The 14,362-nt window shown below is 35.9% G+C and overlaps 1 protein-coding gene across 2 annotated transcripts in view; it reads left to right on the forward strand.

Moving 5' to 3' along the window:
• The window catches only part of LOC145672855 (uncharacterized), a 45,140-nt gene extending 35,178 nt beyond the window's left edge, over positions 1 to 9,962 (forward strand). Inside the window, exon 3 of one of the 2 annotated variants that reach the window (XM_081742003.1) lies at positions 2,099 to 9,962. In XM_081742003.1, the coding sequence (XP_081598129.1) occupies positions 2,099 to 3,245 (1,147 nt within the window). In that variant the 3' untranslated portion in view covers positions 3,246 to 9,962. Of the gene's footprint in view, positions 1 to 1,705; positions 1,827 to 2,098 lie in introns of those variants that run through there. The other variant, XM_081742009.1, reaches the window with a different exon arrangement.
• The last annotated feature ends 4,400 nt before the right edge of the window (positions 9,963 to 14,362 follow it).

Consider the following 14,362-nt stretch of genomic DNA (forward strand, 5'->3'; position numbering starts at 1 on the left):
GTAACATTCACATTTACTTGAATCGAATATGCCATACATAGGGTCACAAACACCAACAAACTGGCCCCTTATAGTGTCAGGTTAGTGTTTGCTCGCTGTTTGGAAACGGTTTCGTACTTCTCATGGCAAGAGGTCGCAGACAATATATAGATTTTACCCAGGTATTTGGTCCCAGTCTGAAATCATCCCGGGAAGCTGTAGATTAGGTCACGAATCTCTGCCGAGATTCTAATTCTTCATTGGCGTCAATCGCTGCAGGGATTTGTGAGCTAAGCTCTTAAGTGAATAACACTCGGACTTTAAACAAAAAAAATCATTACTAATTCAACGTACCACGGTTATGCCCTGTGCGCTAAACCACAAATTTAATAAATAAGAATTAATACAAATGTGATCGTAGAAACCTACAAACACATTTATTCGACAAACTTGTTAGATTTTATTCGAATTAAAGATATTTATCATCAGGTAAGTGCCATATCACTCGGCCACCGAGGATTTTTTATATACATTTCATGAATTGGCTCATAACACTAATTGATTTCCTGTTCCGAGAAATCCTTTGTCTTGAAATAAAAAAAATCTAGGGAATTAGTCTTTGATTTACACAATGTCAAGTTTGATCCTTAGATGGATGTGAATGTGATTATAAACCACTTACTTTGCCAACTAAACCAAATATATTTACATTCATTTGCTGAACATCTTAACATTCGATCCATATGAAATCTGCATTTATACCACATTCGCATTAATAAGACACATAGGTTAATAATCATATTAGTTTGAAAGTTTTATATTATACTGAATATTGTCATTGGGACAAGTTGCATATTCAGTGGAGGACACCATCCGCCAGTTGGTCTTAAGTTGACAAATGACAGTGATGACAGTTCATAGTCATATGCAATCGTTTTGCAGGTACAGTATTCGTGCAAGTACAATTAATTGAAAACTGCCAATCTCGTTTTAATCTATTCCACCTACGTCGTTCCATCTACTTGATTACACAACGAGATCTATCTTTCTTTCGTGTGATTGTAATAACCCGCTTATACCTTACACATTCTCGAGCTAGATTTAACTCATGTTGGTCTTCTTAATTTATTTTCATTCCAAACGTCACATGTACCACTTCGAAAAAACTTGAGTTGGATGCGATACGCTATTCATATAGGGTATTCGGAAACAACACCTCAAAGTTTGATCCATAAATGCTTACTACGAATATAAGAAATATAACCAAGCACGGATAGAGAAATACTTCAAATATTCGTTAAAGTCCTGATGAAAATTAGTAGGAAATTAAAATGAAAGGTGGTAACTCAAATTCCTAGATCAATGTAGCAGAAACAATAGGCTAATTTTGATTCCACTTTTCTACCAGCAAATGTAGGACAGCTACGACAGATGCATTAGTCTCGAACCAAAGACGGAAATTCATACAGTATTTTATAGAAAAATAATAATGTAGTGCATGCTTAATTTATAATGCACATCTTTACAACATTGGTACTAATTTCTCACAGTCGTAAGTCCGGAATTATGTATACACAGTGCCCCAAAACTACTAATACAGTCCCGTACTGATAAGCTCACTGAATTCCATATTTCTTATTGTTATCAAAAAGGTAGAACTAGTTTCTTTATTATTAATGTCTTCTTTATTATTAATGTCTTTATTATTATGTCTTTTTACTTATAGCTTAACCTCGGAACAGCAGAAGCAAATGAACCCATAAACTTGAATGTTATACTTGATCAATGCAAGGATGTATACCTACTTTTGGGGCACCTTGTATATGAACCTATTTGAGGTTCCTTAATATATATATATATATATATATATATATATATATATATATATATATATATATATATAAAATATTTCATATCTTAAGACATTCAAATGTCCATGAATACGACCTCAATTGAGAGAAAAGAAAAAAAGTAAAACAGAAATGCAGTTTGGTGTTTTATGTACATTCAATGCAATTAATTGAATATGTTGTGTATTAGATACAAGTAGTGTTAATTTCAGTTGCCGTATTTACGTTCCATTTAAAAGTTCTTACTCGCTAAATAAATATTCTTGCAGAGACAAAAATATGTTTCTTTCACGAAAGAAGATATTTTCCCATGAAGACCATAAATCTCATACTTGCAAGGTGTGTCACAAAGGATTTACACGAAGACCAAATTTGACAAAACATATGCTTACACATACACGTGATAAATCATTTATTTGCCACGAGTGTGGCGAAGGATTTAACCTTAAAAGAAATTTGATGAGCCACGTGATCACACATAGAGGAAAAGTACTTCACACCTGCTGGAAATGTGGGAAGGAATTTCATCAGGTATCAAATCTAAAGAGGCACATACTAACACATACCGGTGAAAAACCTTTTAAATGTGACGTCTGTTTGGAAGCATTCAGTCTAAAACAAATTTTGAAAGACCACATTTTGACACATACAGGGGAAAAACCCTATACTTGTCACGAATGTGTAGCAGCGTTCCGTACAAAATCACAGTTACTGAGACACAATGTAATTCATACAGGGGAAAAACCTCATGAATGTCAAATGTGTGGTAAAAAATTTAGACGAAGATCACATATGATGAGACATACGTCAACACATACAGTTAAGAAACATACTACATGTAACTTGTGTGAGAAAGAATTTCGCAGTAAATCTTGCCTAGAGGTCCATATGTCAGCACATTCGGGTCAGAAACCTTATGCGTGTCAAGGGTGTGGAAAGGGATTTATTCACAAATTACACTTAATTAACCACATGCTAACACATAAGAGATCTACTCCATGTAAGTGGTGTAAGAAGGAATATAACAGTGCATACAAGCTAAAGATACATATGGTGACACATTGCGGTGAGAAAACTCATTCATGTCAATTATGTGAAAAGTCATTCAAGCTTGAATCAAATTTGGCAAGACACAAAATGATACATACAGGTGAGACACCTCATATTTGTCAGCTATGTTCGAAAGGATTTAAGCAAAAACAAACTTTAAAAGTACACATGCTTACACATACAGGGGAGAAACATCATAACTGTGTGCTGTGTGAAAAACTGTTCCGCACAAAATCACAATTGGTAAAACACAAGGTAATACATACAGGTCAAAAGCCTCATACCTGTCAAATCTGTGGAAGAGCATTCAGGCAAAAGTCGCATTTGATGAGACACAAAGTAACACATACAGATAAAAAAAATTAATTGTTGTGCGTAGTATGGGAATGGATATAAAATTAAATCTAACATGAGAATCCACGTTATCACGTACTTCCTACACATCATAACATACCAGTAGTGCTAGAAGACATGTGTGAAATGAAATTACCCAAAACGCAAGTTGATACGTAGAGAAAAAACCTCAGATATCTGAGGATATGGAAATTTATTTATGTAGAGAATAACTTTGGCAAACCATGGATCAACACTTGAGAAATTAGCTATACATGTTAACTGCATAATTGTATGTAACCGAAAATTAGCTTTTATGCACATGAAATCAGAATATTTCGAGAACCTCATATCTAAAAATACTGAAAAAGATCTAAACATTTATTTAAGTTGAAGATATGCATGTAAACACACAGATGATAATTGTTACTCAATACCTGTATATTGTAGGAATCCCCATATTTCAACGTGAGAACATGTTTAGAAGCGACACGTGGTATTATCTACAAGGAGCAGACGATACACTAAACGGAAGAGAAACTAAGAACAACATGATGAAAACCGAAAAAGAACGAGCCACTTGAAGGGCGTCTATAAAAGTGGAGTGGAGCTATAGAAGACCACTGATCACTAACCCATAACGGCTCTGGAAATCGCCTTGGACGAAGGAGCTCTCAATCTACCCTGCCTAGAATCCCTGGAGCCTGCCTTAATAAAGGAAAAAGGATTCCTAATCATAAACCATAGCTCGCCAGGCTGCCATGAGCCGAGAATACCTAAGCACCATAATCTAAAATATGTTACAAAGCACCCTGGTGGCTGCTCTTAGCGAACGGGTTTCCGTATAAATAATTTTTTCCTTCACCTCTGATCATAAGGAAGACTTTAGATGTATTACCTTTGTAGAAACAGGCTACATTGTATCTTTGTAAAATGAAAATATGGAGGGCTACAATCAAGGAATATCATTCTTTCCACTAACAAACTACTGCAGCATGCAAAAGGTCTGACTGATAAATTAAGTGCGGCAAACCGTGTTTTAACATCTAAGTTGGGAATATTCATATTTCCCATGATTCTGGCAAGGTATTTGATTTTAAATCTTCTTCCTTTGTTATTAAATTTTAACCGTCACCAAGTTATGTTAGTATATTTTAGAAAAACAAATCATTCTTGAATCTATACTTGATTTTTGCGACGCAAATAATTTCCTTTCTTCGGTGGAAATTGATAACTCAATTCCTTTCTCACGAATCAAGAACAAAAGAGTTTTCAATCGTTCAATGACACATATGTGAAAAGTTGTTTTGCGGTGTGAAGGTTTTAGTGAGTAACAAAGACCACATTCATTATCTAAACTGTATGTATGATAGTTGTATTTATATTATTTGGATCCACAGTGCTTCTTTCTGCCTCACTAATATGCAAAGACTACGTTCAGTAGTTATTTGGAACTAAATTAAGTGCTTTCATATTTATGGAAATACTGGCAGGCAAGAGCAGACAGACCGTCGACAAGCCAGTTTTATCAAGATGTTCTCTCGATTCAAACTACTCACCCCCCTCCTACATTGTGGCCAGTGAACTGTGAATTTACGCAAATTCTTTTAACATTTAATTTGCATATTCATACAGGTGGCTTAACCTAACTACATTTTAAAATGAACTGCCAACATTGACCAGTTGGTCAATCCAGCTTACACTCGGAAAACCTCAACTGTGAGATTTTTTTCCGCGTATCAAGATCGCGAACACGTTCGTTTAAGTCGCTACATAATTAAGTAAAGAGCACACGTCTCATAGCCGACTAAAGACTTGTGCAACGGCTCGCCCCTCTTTAGTGAAGTCTCGGGTTCGCAGACATCGTGCCTATAAGTAGTAAACGGGCCCCCAATGTGCTAATTCTACATTGTCAACCTGTATTTGTTCTGCTGCATACGGATTCTTCTCGCAGCAGCCAGGAACTTCCGTCGTGAGATTACATTAGTATTACACCACAGTGTTAACCCCACATGCAATAGTGAGACTGTAACTGCATTTCTGCATTTGTAACTGGATGCAGATACATTGTATTGTTGCAAGTTTTTGAGAATATTTTCGTGGGCATTGCTAGCTCACTATTGTACGTTTTTGATAAGTTGCTGTAATTATTAAATAGGTCAGCTATTGTACGAGGATCTTTAATTACGTTGCCATTTTTAATTACCTCTAAATTACTGTCATCATTACGAGTGTTTACACTTAACTCGCTTTGCACTAGTTTCCACAACGCCTTCGACTTATTATCGGATTTTTTAATGATTTTGTCATTCTGTAACTGTTTTGCTGCTTTCAGAACTCCTTTATATATGTTATTATATCTTTTGTAATATGTCTCTGTATAAGGTGATAGATTTCCTTGTGTTTTAGTCTTGTTAAGAAGTCTCATTTTTTTACTTGCTATTCTGATCCCTTGTGTTACCCAGGGTTTAGCTGTAAATTAATATTACTAATTGTAAATTATGGATTTTAATTGTAAATTAATTACATAATTAGGATTGGTGAGAAATTATAAAGAAACACTATTTTTAAATGACATTTGTTTGTTTTGCTTTAATTGTTATTGGTTAATTGTATATTTATTTCCGGTAAGGGGGCCGCGGTGGCTCAGTGGTAGAGCGTTCACCTCTGGTGCTAGGGGTCTCGGGTTGAAGCCCTGCTCCCGCCAAGTGAACTTTGTGGTGGACAAACACCGTGTGCGTGGGTTTTCTCGGGGTTCTCCCGTTTCCTCCCACTTTCATCATTCCACCATTTCATTCATTACTCATCATCACCGTCTCCTTTAGCCTAACCGGCATAACCGTGGGACGTAAAACTCAAAATTTCATTTCATTTTATTTCCGGTAAAGATTTTTTTTTAAAAAAAAAAAGAACTATCGAGAAAGAGAGAGAGAACTTCTTATGAGAGTTGGCAATATTGTTTTCGCTGTCGTGGAAAGCGTGTGCTTCTTGGGTGATAAGTTTAAGGTTATCGTCCAAGGTGTGATGATGGACTGGCAGGTGTTCATTTTCCTTCCTTTTTCGCCACGCGGGTATCGTGTGTTGAATGTGTTTTAAATGGAGTAATATTTAACTAATGAAAGTAAAGTAATAACGTCAGTTATTGAAGTAGTTATGATTTTTTCCTATTCCCTCTATTATTTATATATTTCAGATTTTTCGATGTCTAACTTGGTGTTCTCTTTGTGGTGCATTATTACTTGAAAGCGTTTCCTGTTGGATTAAATATTTTTTTATAATAATTTAAATTTGTCCAGTATTTCCCATCTGTGCTCTCTTTGAAATATTGAGTTTTGCTTTTAATCAGTACCATACGGAGAAATTTATTTCGGGAGGGGTCCAAATTCAATATGAGGGTATTTTATATTAAAATTCTTAAAATTACCGCTAATTTAACACAAAAGTCGAAATTTCCGGGGGGTCTGGACCTCCAAGACCCTCCCCCTGCGAACGTCCCTGCTTTCAACTATCGTTTGTTTAGTGTTATAATTGAATCGGTGAACTTAGGAATTTCACTTCACTTTCACTGTGCATTGGATCAAGTTAGTTAAAGTCTAATTTAAGGGAGAGAAGTTTAATTTGGAAAAGACGGTAGGAACAGGGGAAGAAAGGTAGGTGAATGTATTAGTTTCAATGCGTAGTGGGTATGCATTGCTAATTGTTCTGTTGGAGGAAGTACGGATGAGTTTTCGTTTCAATATCTAAAGAGCAGTGGCGTTGCCTTGTGCAGTTCGCAAGAGCACGTGAACCACCAAATATCGTGGGCTGTTTGTTCCTCCTTAACATATTTAATAATATTTAGAATATTATTACATCGTTGTTTCGTTTCTTCGCTTGCTTTAACCCTTGCGTATATGCATTCCATCATCACACCACGTTCAGAACAAATCAGCGAGTGTGATATGCTGCTCTGTGTGTAGTGCAAAAGGGAAACGCGGGCAAGTGAGGGAAGGAACTGTGGTCTCCTGACGTTCAAATCAAGATTTGCCCGAGCAGCGTTGACAGCACTGTTGTTGACTTATTTCCAGTAATGTTTCGGTTTAAATAGAATCAAAGAATGAACTTCTGCGTTCACAGCTGCTGTTGACTAATTCCCAGTAACGTGACGCTTTAAACAGAATCGAACAATAAACTGCAACTTAAAATATATAGAAAAACAGAATTCACTAATGGAACAAAGAAAATTACGGCTTTGCGAGGTCGTACCAAGGGGATTGGGACTTTTAAGATCCTTCCCTAAAGTTGTTTAAGTTAATACAGAATAAAATGTATTTTAATTTATTTTGAAGACTTTTTAAATATGTACAAATATAATCTCTCATTTTTCTTTAGGCAACGTTTATTCTACCTAAATAATCTAAATGTTTGTAAGAAAAACAAATAGATTATCAAAACATGCTGTACTTGGTAATATTGCTACAATGGTAAAATCTGTATTGTGGGAACCTCAAGGAAATTTTGGAATTGATTTTTTTTTCAACATTGATCTTTAACACACGTATAATAGAAAAAAAATGAGTATTGAAATTTGCTGTAACGTACGTTCAGCTGTAACCGGAATTTTTTTTTCTTTGGAGGGGGCGGAACAGTAATGAAGTGTCTTGAGATAACAAAGCAAAAGCACATGGACAAAGCGTTCTTAATTAAAGGTGCCTCTGCAACTATCATAATAATTTGATACATTGCATGTTTCCTTTATACTGTTAACAATTCACTAAGGAGCATACATGGCAATTCAAATATACGAGTTGCGTTGATTTTGTGTTTAACGTCCCTTTCAGCAGCGAGGCTATGAAACGGGACCTGTGAGTAATGTGGAATGCAAACCACATGAGCTCCCTCCGGTAACCGGCTCCGTACGCTAACAGCTTAGCCACGAAGAACATCTTCAAATATATGAGACAACAGACGTTTGCAGTCTTGATACTAATGCAGATTACATTTAGTTTATTGTGAGATTGATGGCGATTCTGTAGAAAGAGAATGGCATACAACAAAATTCGTGAAAATCATAGTACATAATCGGAAGTTGACTTCAGTAACTGAAAGTCGTGTTACCATATTAAAGAATATGAAAGCATTTAAAGGAGTACCGTAGCTCAAAATAGTCTCAGTGCATTAGCTATAGTATCAACAGAGAAAAACATTGAAAAAAAACTAAACTTCAGAAGAGTTATTGACAAGTTGATTGCCCAGAAGAACATGAGAAGTAAGTTCATATATGAATGAAATGGAGCATTTGTTTAGAAATTGGTACTTTTCATTATCTGTAAATATATATGTGGTTACTATCATTGATTCTTTATAGTTTTTCTTATTTAGAATACTGAAAGAATTCTGGAATAGAATTTTTTAACGACTGTGAACTACCGAAAAATTATGTTTTAGACACCAGTGTTCAAGAGGTCGATCAGATTGCTTGATTTGACTAACCTTTGAATTTATACATTATTTGAATGAAATATATTTATTTAAGAAATCGTATTTAGTGATACGACTGGGAGTTTAAATTCTGCTATCAACAATTATATTTAGGTACAAATATTTTTGTGTAACTTGAGCATTATTCTCTTGACTTGAGTTCAGTTTGAATTGAAGCTAGAAGTGAGAATTATTACATGTAAATTTCGGATTACTTTAGCTGTCAAGTCCAGTAATTAACGACTAAACTATTATTGTTAAAATTGCAGAGCCTTAAGCGCTTTTTTCAATTTCTAAAAAAGAACTTTTAATTGTGCACCCGAGTTAGATGATAAATCTTGTTTAAAATTGGTTGGATTAAGAATAATTCAGCGAAACGTTCGTCAAATTTGAAATTTGTTCTCCATGTTTGAGATTGGATACGAATATTTTTTGTGAAACTTGAAGATTACTTACCTGATTTTTGTCTTAGCTTTAACTAGATACTAAAGATCATGACTTACGTGTCAAAGCCAGTTGCTTCAGTTGTCAATTTTTGTATTAAACGATTAGATTCTGATTGTTTAAAAATTGCAATACCTTAAGCGCTTGTTCCAAAATCTTGGTAAGCGAACTTTTGTCAGAACATCGAAATTGTTGAAGTTGCCTTAAAATAGAACGTCTTAATAATTTTGGAGTTGAACTTAGTTGTATACATCATTGACTTTTTCTGCGAGTTGTATTGAAACTTTTTGCCTGGTTATTGTTCTTTAGTTACAAGGAAAGAAATATTAATATCTTTTGAGAAACTTTCATATAATTCGAAAGGAAGCAGGAATCTAAAGATTTGAACGATTAGTCCAGACTAAGAATTCGGTTAAATTTTAGATGGAAATTGGTCATTCAATCTGGAATACCGAAATTAAGCTTCAGGGTGCTGATTGAGTGTTTTCATATTGTTTAAAAATTCTTTTATGTGTACATGCACATATCTAACGCATCTTTGCATATACACTACCGCTTGCTTGGTATCCAGAAGAAATATAAAATTTGTTTTAAAAAAATTTTGAATGGTGGTTGATTTGTTTGACTTTAATTTAAGTTGTGATATTCACACCTGAATACTGGATTAATTTTTCAGAACTGAACTCACGGGTCTGGCCGATCTTGGCCCCTGTAGTCCCTTCTCTGGGAGACTCTCGAATTATTTGTATGTCGTTATTTAATGACATTGTTTCCGAGAGGCTATGACGGAAAGATGCGTTACAAGGTCCGTAACAACACGTAAGATCACAAATGGCAAAGGTATTTACGAATTCAGTGCAACTACATGACGAACATATAAATAACATAAATCTTGTAACATGGTTATAACAGGTCATTTACTTCAAGGTCATATATGACAAAATGTGAATACATAGATATGAAAAGCCTCACGCTAGCACCAGTATCTGAGAACATTAAAAGGTAAATCAAATTTAAAGGAATATGATTTGTATGCTTCACAATTAGTATTAGTGCGAGAAAGGGTTTTGTAAAATTGAGAATTAACAAGTTCAAGTTAAGAAAATAGAAATGTTATACTTGAAAGAAGTCTGGCAAGAAATTGCTAGTCTAAACAATTGATAAAACACATGTTCTCGCAGCAATCACACAGAGAAATTAAGAACTTTACGTAAAATGAAACATAAAATGGGATGTTGCAGAAACATGAGCTTCGAAATAGATATGGAAGAGCACCTTGTGTAGGTGGTAAGACATATAATCGAACATGGTGAAACCAGGGCAAACTAATAAATAAAAACTACGTACTAACTTACTGGTAAACGAATATACAACAGATTTTCCAATTCTAGTGGATCTACAAATAAATCTTTTCACATGCTCCCTACTGAACCAAGATTCCCAGGTCTAAAGATTAAACTGTACCAAGATTGTGACCCAAAAGAAGCAAATTTGAACTATTTGTAGTCCAAACAGGAAAACGACATTTTCCAGCTATACATTTTTACTAATCATATAGTGGGTTGGCGCGTACTTTATCTACAAACTTCAAATGACAGCACAGACATGGTGAGTGCAGTAGCCATTTCATTCAGTTATGAAATAAAAATACAATGAGTAAAAGTGGCAATGACTACAGTACTTAATATATATTAAGAGATCTGGTGAAGACAACGTGGGAAATACTCCTTAACATATCCTTTAGAATGGAACTTATTTCACGGTGAGTGGCAGTCTTAAGTTCGTCAGTTTCTGCAAACTATTGGCAAAGATCCTTTCCTTCACAACCGCAGAGGGAGTAATATGTAGCTGTTAAATCTGGGGAATGAGATGGCTACGTCACATCGCCAAACCTGGATATCACAAGGTGCGGAAATGTTTGCCGGAGTACATCCATACTCTGGAATGCTACGTATCCAATTGTACCATTCTACTGAAAACAAATGGTATTCAGCGTTCCTTTTCTTTCGAATTTCGAAATCAGGACATTTTGCAATATTCAGCAGTAGTGGTCGGCATCCACAGCTATTAGACGTACGGCGTCATTGTCAAAAAGTAAAGACCAATTATCCCATATGTCCCAACTTAAGACCGTACCACAACTTTTGAACTCGCCTGGGAATTTTCATATAAGCGTAGTGGACCTTCCTACGACTAGTACCGGAAGTTTTAGTTCTGAACATATCCAGTAATGAAGTTTGCTTCATCAGAAATTGTTGGAGAAACGGTTCCAGGATATATATTGTAATTATATCAGTGTAGTTGCCGAGTATGTTTTGCCTACTAATGTTACTCAACAATTGAATCACCATCAGTTTAACCGGATGGAACTTCAATTCATTCAGTAAGTAGCCCCATGAACGTCACGACTGTAGTAATGTATGTGCATGTCGCCGTGCTGAACGTCTTGAACTGCGTTCAAGTGATACATGCACTCGTTCCACGTTCTCGAACATTCGCACATATTGTACTCCTGACTAAATGGCTCGAAATACTACTACCCTCCATGTCACACACACCTGAAAAACTGAACTTCATGGATATAGCCACATGCTGATCATAATTGTGTCACTGCAGTGTTCGCTGGTCCTCTCTGACAGAATCAATTCAGATAAAGGTTTCCACGTCTGCGCAGACCATAGCTCCATGTCATACTAATTGCCCTGATCCCCTCCTATTCAGCGATGTATGCATGATGTACAGCATTTTCAATTCGCATCACCGTATACATAAGTTAGAAATATATCTCTGGGTCGGCAACGGCCAGGTGGCGAAACCAGTTCCGGACTGTTCGGCGTCGTTTTAGAGAGGACCAGTAGACTGCAGTATGCAATGAACTAGGCAGATGATCATAGTATAAAATAAAATACTTTCCTTATTTTCAAGGAGACATGCTTGCTGAATTCAGTTTTGGAGGCTCTGAAATACACTTTATAACGTCCACATACTGGTTATTCCATACTTCTTTAAATCATTTCATATATTTTTTACCTGCAGCCATGAATTTGGAACTTTTTAATGTAACTCTAGTAATCATTGTGTTAATACAGATAATAGTAACACAACTAAATATCTGATGCTCCCGTTTACACAGCTTCGTAACCTTTGTAGGACTATAGACTAGGAAAGTTAGGTAAAAAAAAAAATGGCTGAATCGGGAACAAATTGAAATACAATTTCTGTTAACGGGGTCTTATGTAAAACTACCTGAACAAACCGAAGTCGAAAAGTTTACCACTCTTCTAGGTAGGTTAAGGTCGCTATGGAGAATTTTCCAACATGGTCACCACGCGCCTCCTGTGGCCCTCCTAAGTAATGCATCTCTGTAAAGCATATGAAACGCAGATTCCAATTATGTAACATTGGTTCCCATTTTCCCCACCTACTAGAAGAATAAGAAGAAATTTTAAAAAATCACAAAAAACTCAATTTTTTCGAAAAAAAAAATTCATCTCTAGCAACACTGTGTGTACAGCAGCGTAACAAAAGCTCGTTATTATATACCTTACACATTTGTGTGTAAGATGTACAGCAGCCACTGAGATCTAGGCCCAGCAATGTATCCTAATATGGAATTCCCTTTATGGGCTGTATCACCGATTTCAATAGACCAGTTGACCATTATATGAGAACACCTTGTGACCATCCTAGTCACCACAGTCTCATGACATATAATCCAGGGTGCGAATTACCGGGGGGATGAGGGGGATTTTCCCCTATATCACATTTTGTTGCTCCCAAAGAAATCAGCTGAAGTATCCCCACCGGGGATGCTCGCTTCCCCTCCCCCCAAACTACTTGCTATAACGCCAAATTTCACTGATTTTTGTCATTTATTGTAAGTTTAATCTGCTAGCTGTATTTCGAAATGAGTGATGTAAACTATTCGCTTTTCGTCATTTCTAATTTTCCCACTATTTTCATCGTTGTTTAGTTGATCTATATTGTTATGACTACGGTTGTTACTTGCAATCGCATCTGCATACTCTTCAATTCGTCGTCGTTCGTGAGTTTGAATATACTAATTGAGCATAACAAAGTTACATATGGATTTATAAATGCTGTTTACGGTTGGGCAAGAAGTAAATAAATAACTTCTTCCACCATATTTGACGAAGGTCGGACATGTCATATTCATCCTCTACATTTGTGTCGATTATCATTCCGTTTTTATTTTTGTCGTATTTAATTTTCCAGTATATTCCCTGTTAGCGCATGGTCCTCATTTTCTAGTAGTTTGCGTGTATACAACTCAAAATTTGCGTTTAATTTGTGGTAATTACCATAGTAATCACTGCCTTTTACAGTTTATGAAAATGAACTTTTCAAACTGTACTCAAAATCTGAGATATACAGGGTGTTCATTTATTATGTACCCAAAGCCCACTGATGAAATCCTTACATCTAAACAATAAAAAAGTCAATATGAACATAGGGCGAAAAACGCGTTGTTTCAAAGTTACGGGATGCCGAAATCGTGAAAACTGTAACTTTGAGTCTGTCTAGCTTGGAAACAATGAGAGATATCAACGGCGGTTAAAGACATATTAGAGAAACTATTACGCTGTCTATCTAAAGAATCATGTTTCAGAGTGGAGGCGTATCGGCGCAACGGATTTTATAGAAGGAGCTGCGGTATAGATTCTGCTCTTCCTCCTCTCTCTCGAAAATCATGTGCGCCGGTACAACCCAAATCTGAAACATAGGTGTTTAGATAGAGAGTGTACTAGTTTCTCTATTTGTTTTACCGCCTTTGATATATCTCATAGTTTTCGAGCTAGGCAGCCTCAAAGTTGCAATTTTCACGATTTCAGCATTTCGTAACTTTGAAACAACGCGTTTTTCGCCCTATGTGCATATGGACTTTTTTATTGTCCAGGTGTGAGGATTTCACCGGTGAATTTTGACTACACAATAAATGTACACCCTGTGTATATTCTCTCGTGGCTATATGTTAACGTACACGCTGGGGATGCACTCCCTAGCAGACATGTTAGTGAAAGTGAGTAAGCGCATAATTGAAGATTTGCTTCAGCATTTGTTAAAACGATTGGTTCTTAATGTCATTATCTGTGTCTGTATAAGCATTTCAACTGGAGCTGGCTTTTTAAAGTTAAACTTTCATTTTTCCATCTTATTTTTTCGATGTACAGTTTGCTGTCAACGCCAATAATGTTGTCTGGAAAACTTCAGTGTAATGTTTATAC

Source organism: Thermobia domestica, chromosome 16 (assembly GCF_964235325.1).
Source record: "Thermobia domestica chromosome 16, izTheDome1.hap1.1, whole genome shotgun sequence".
Classification (NCBI taxonomy): domain Eukaryota; kingdom Metazoa; phylum Arthropoda; class Insecta; order Zygentoma; family Lepismatidae; genus Thermobia; species Thermobia domestica.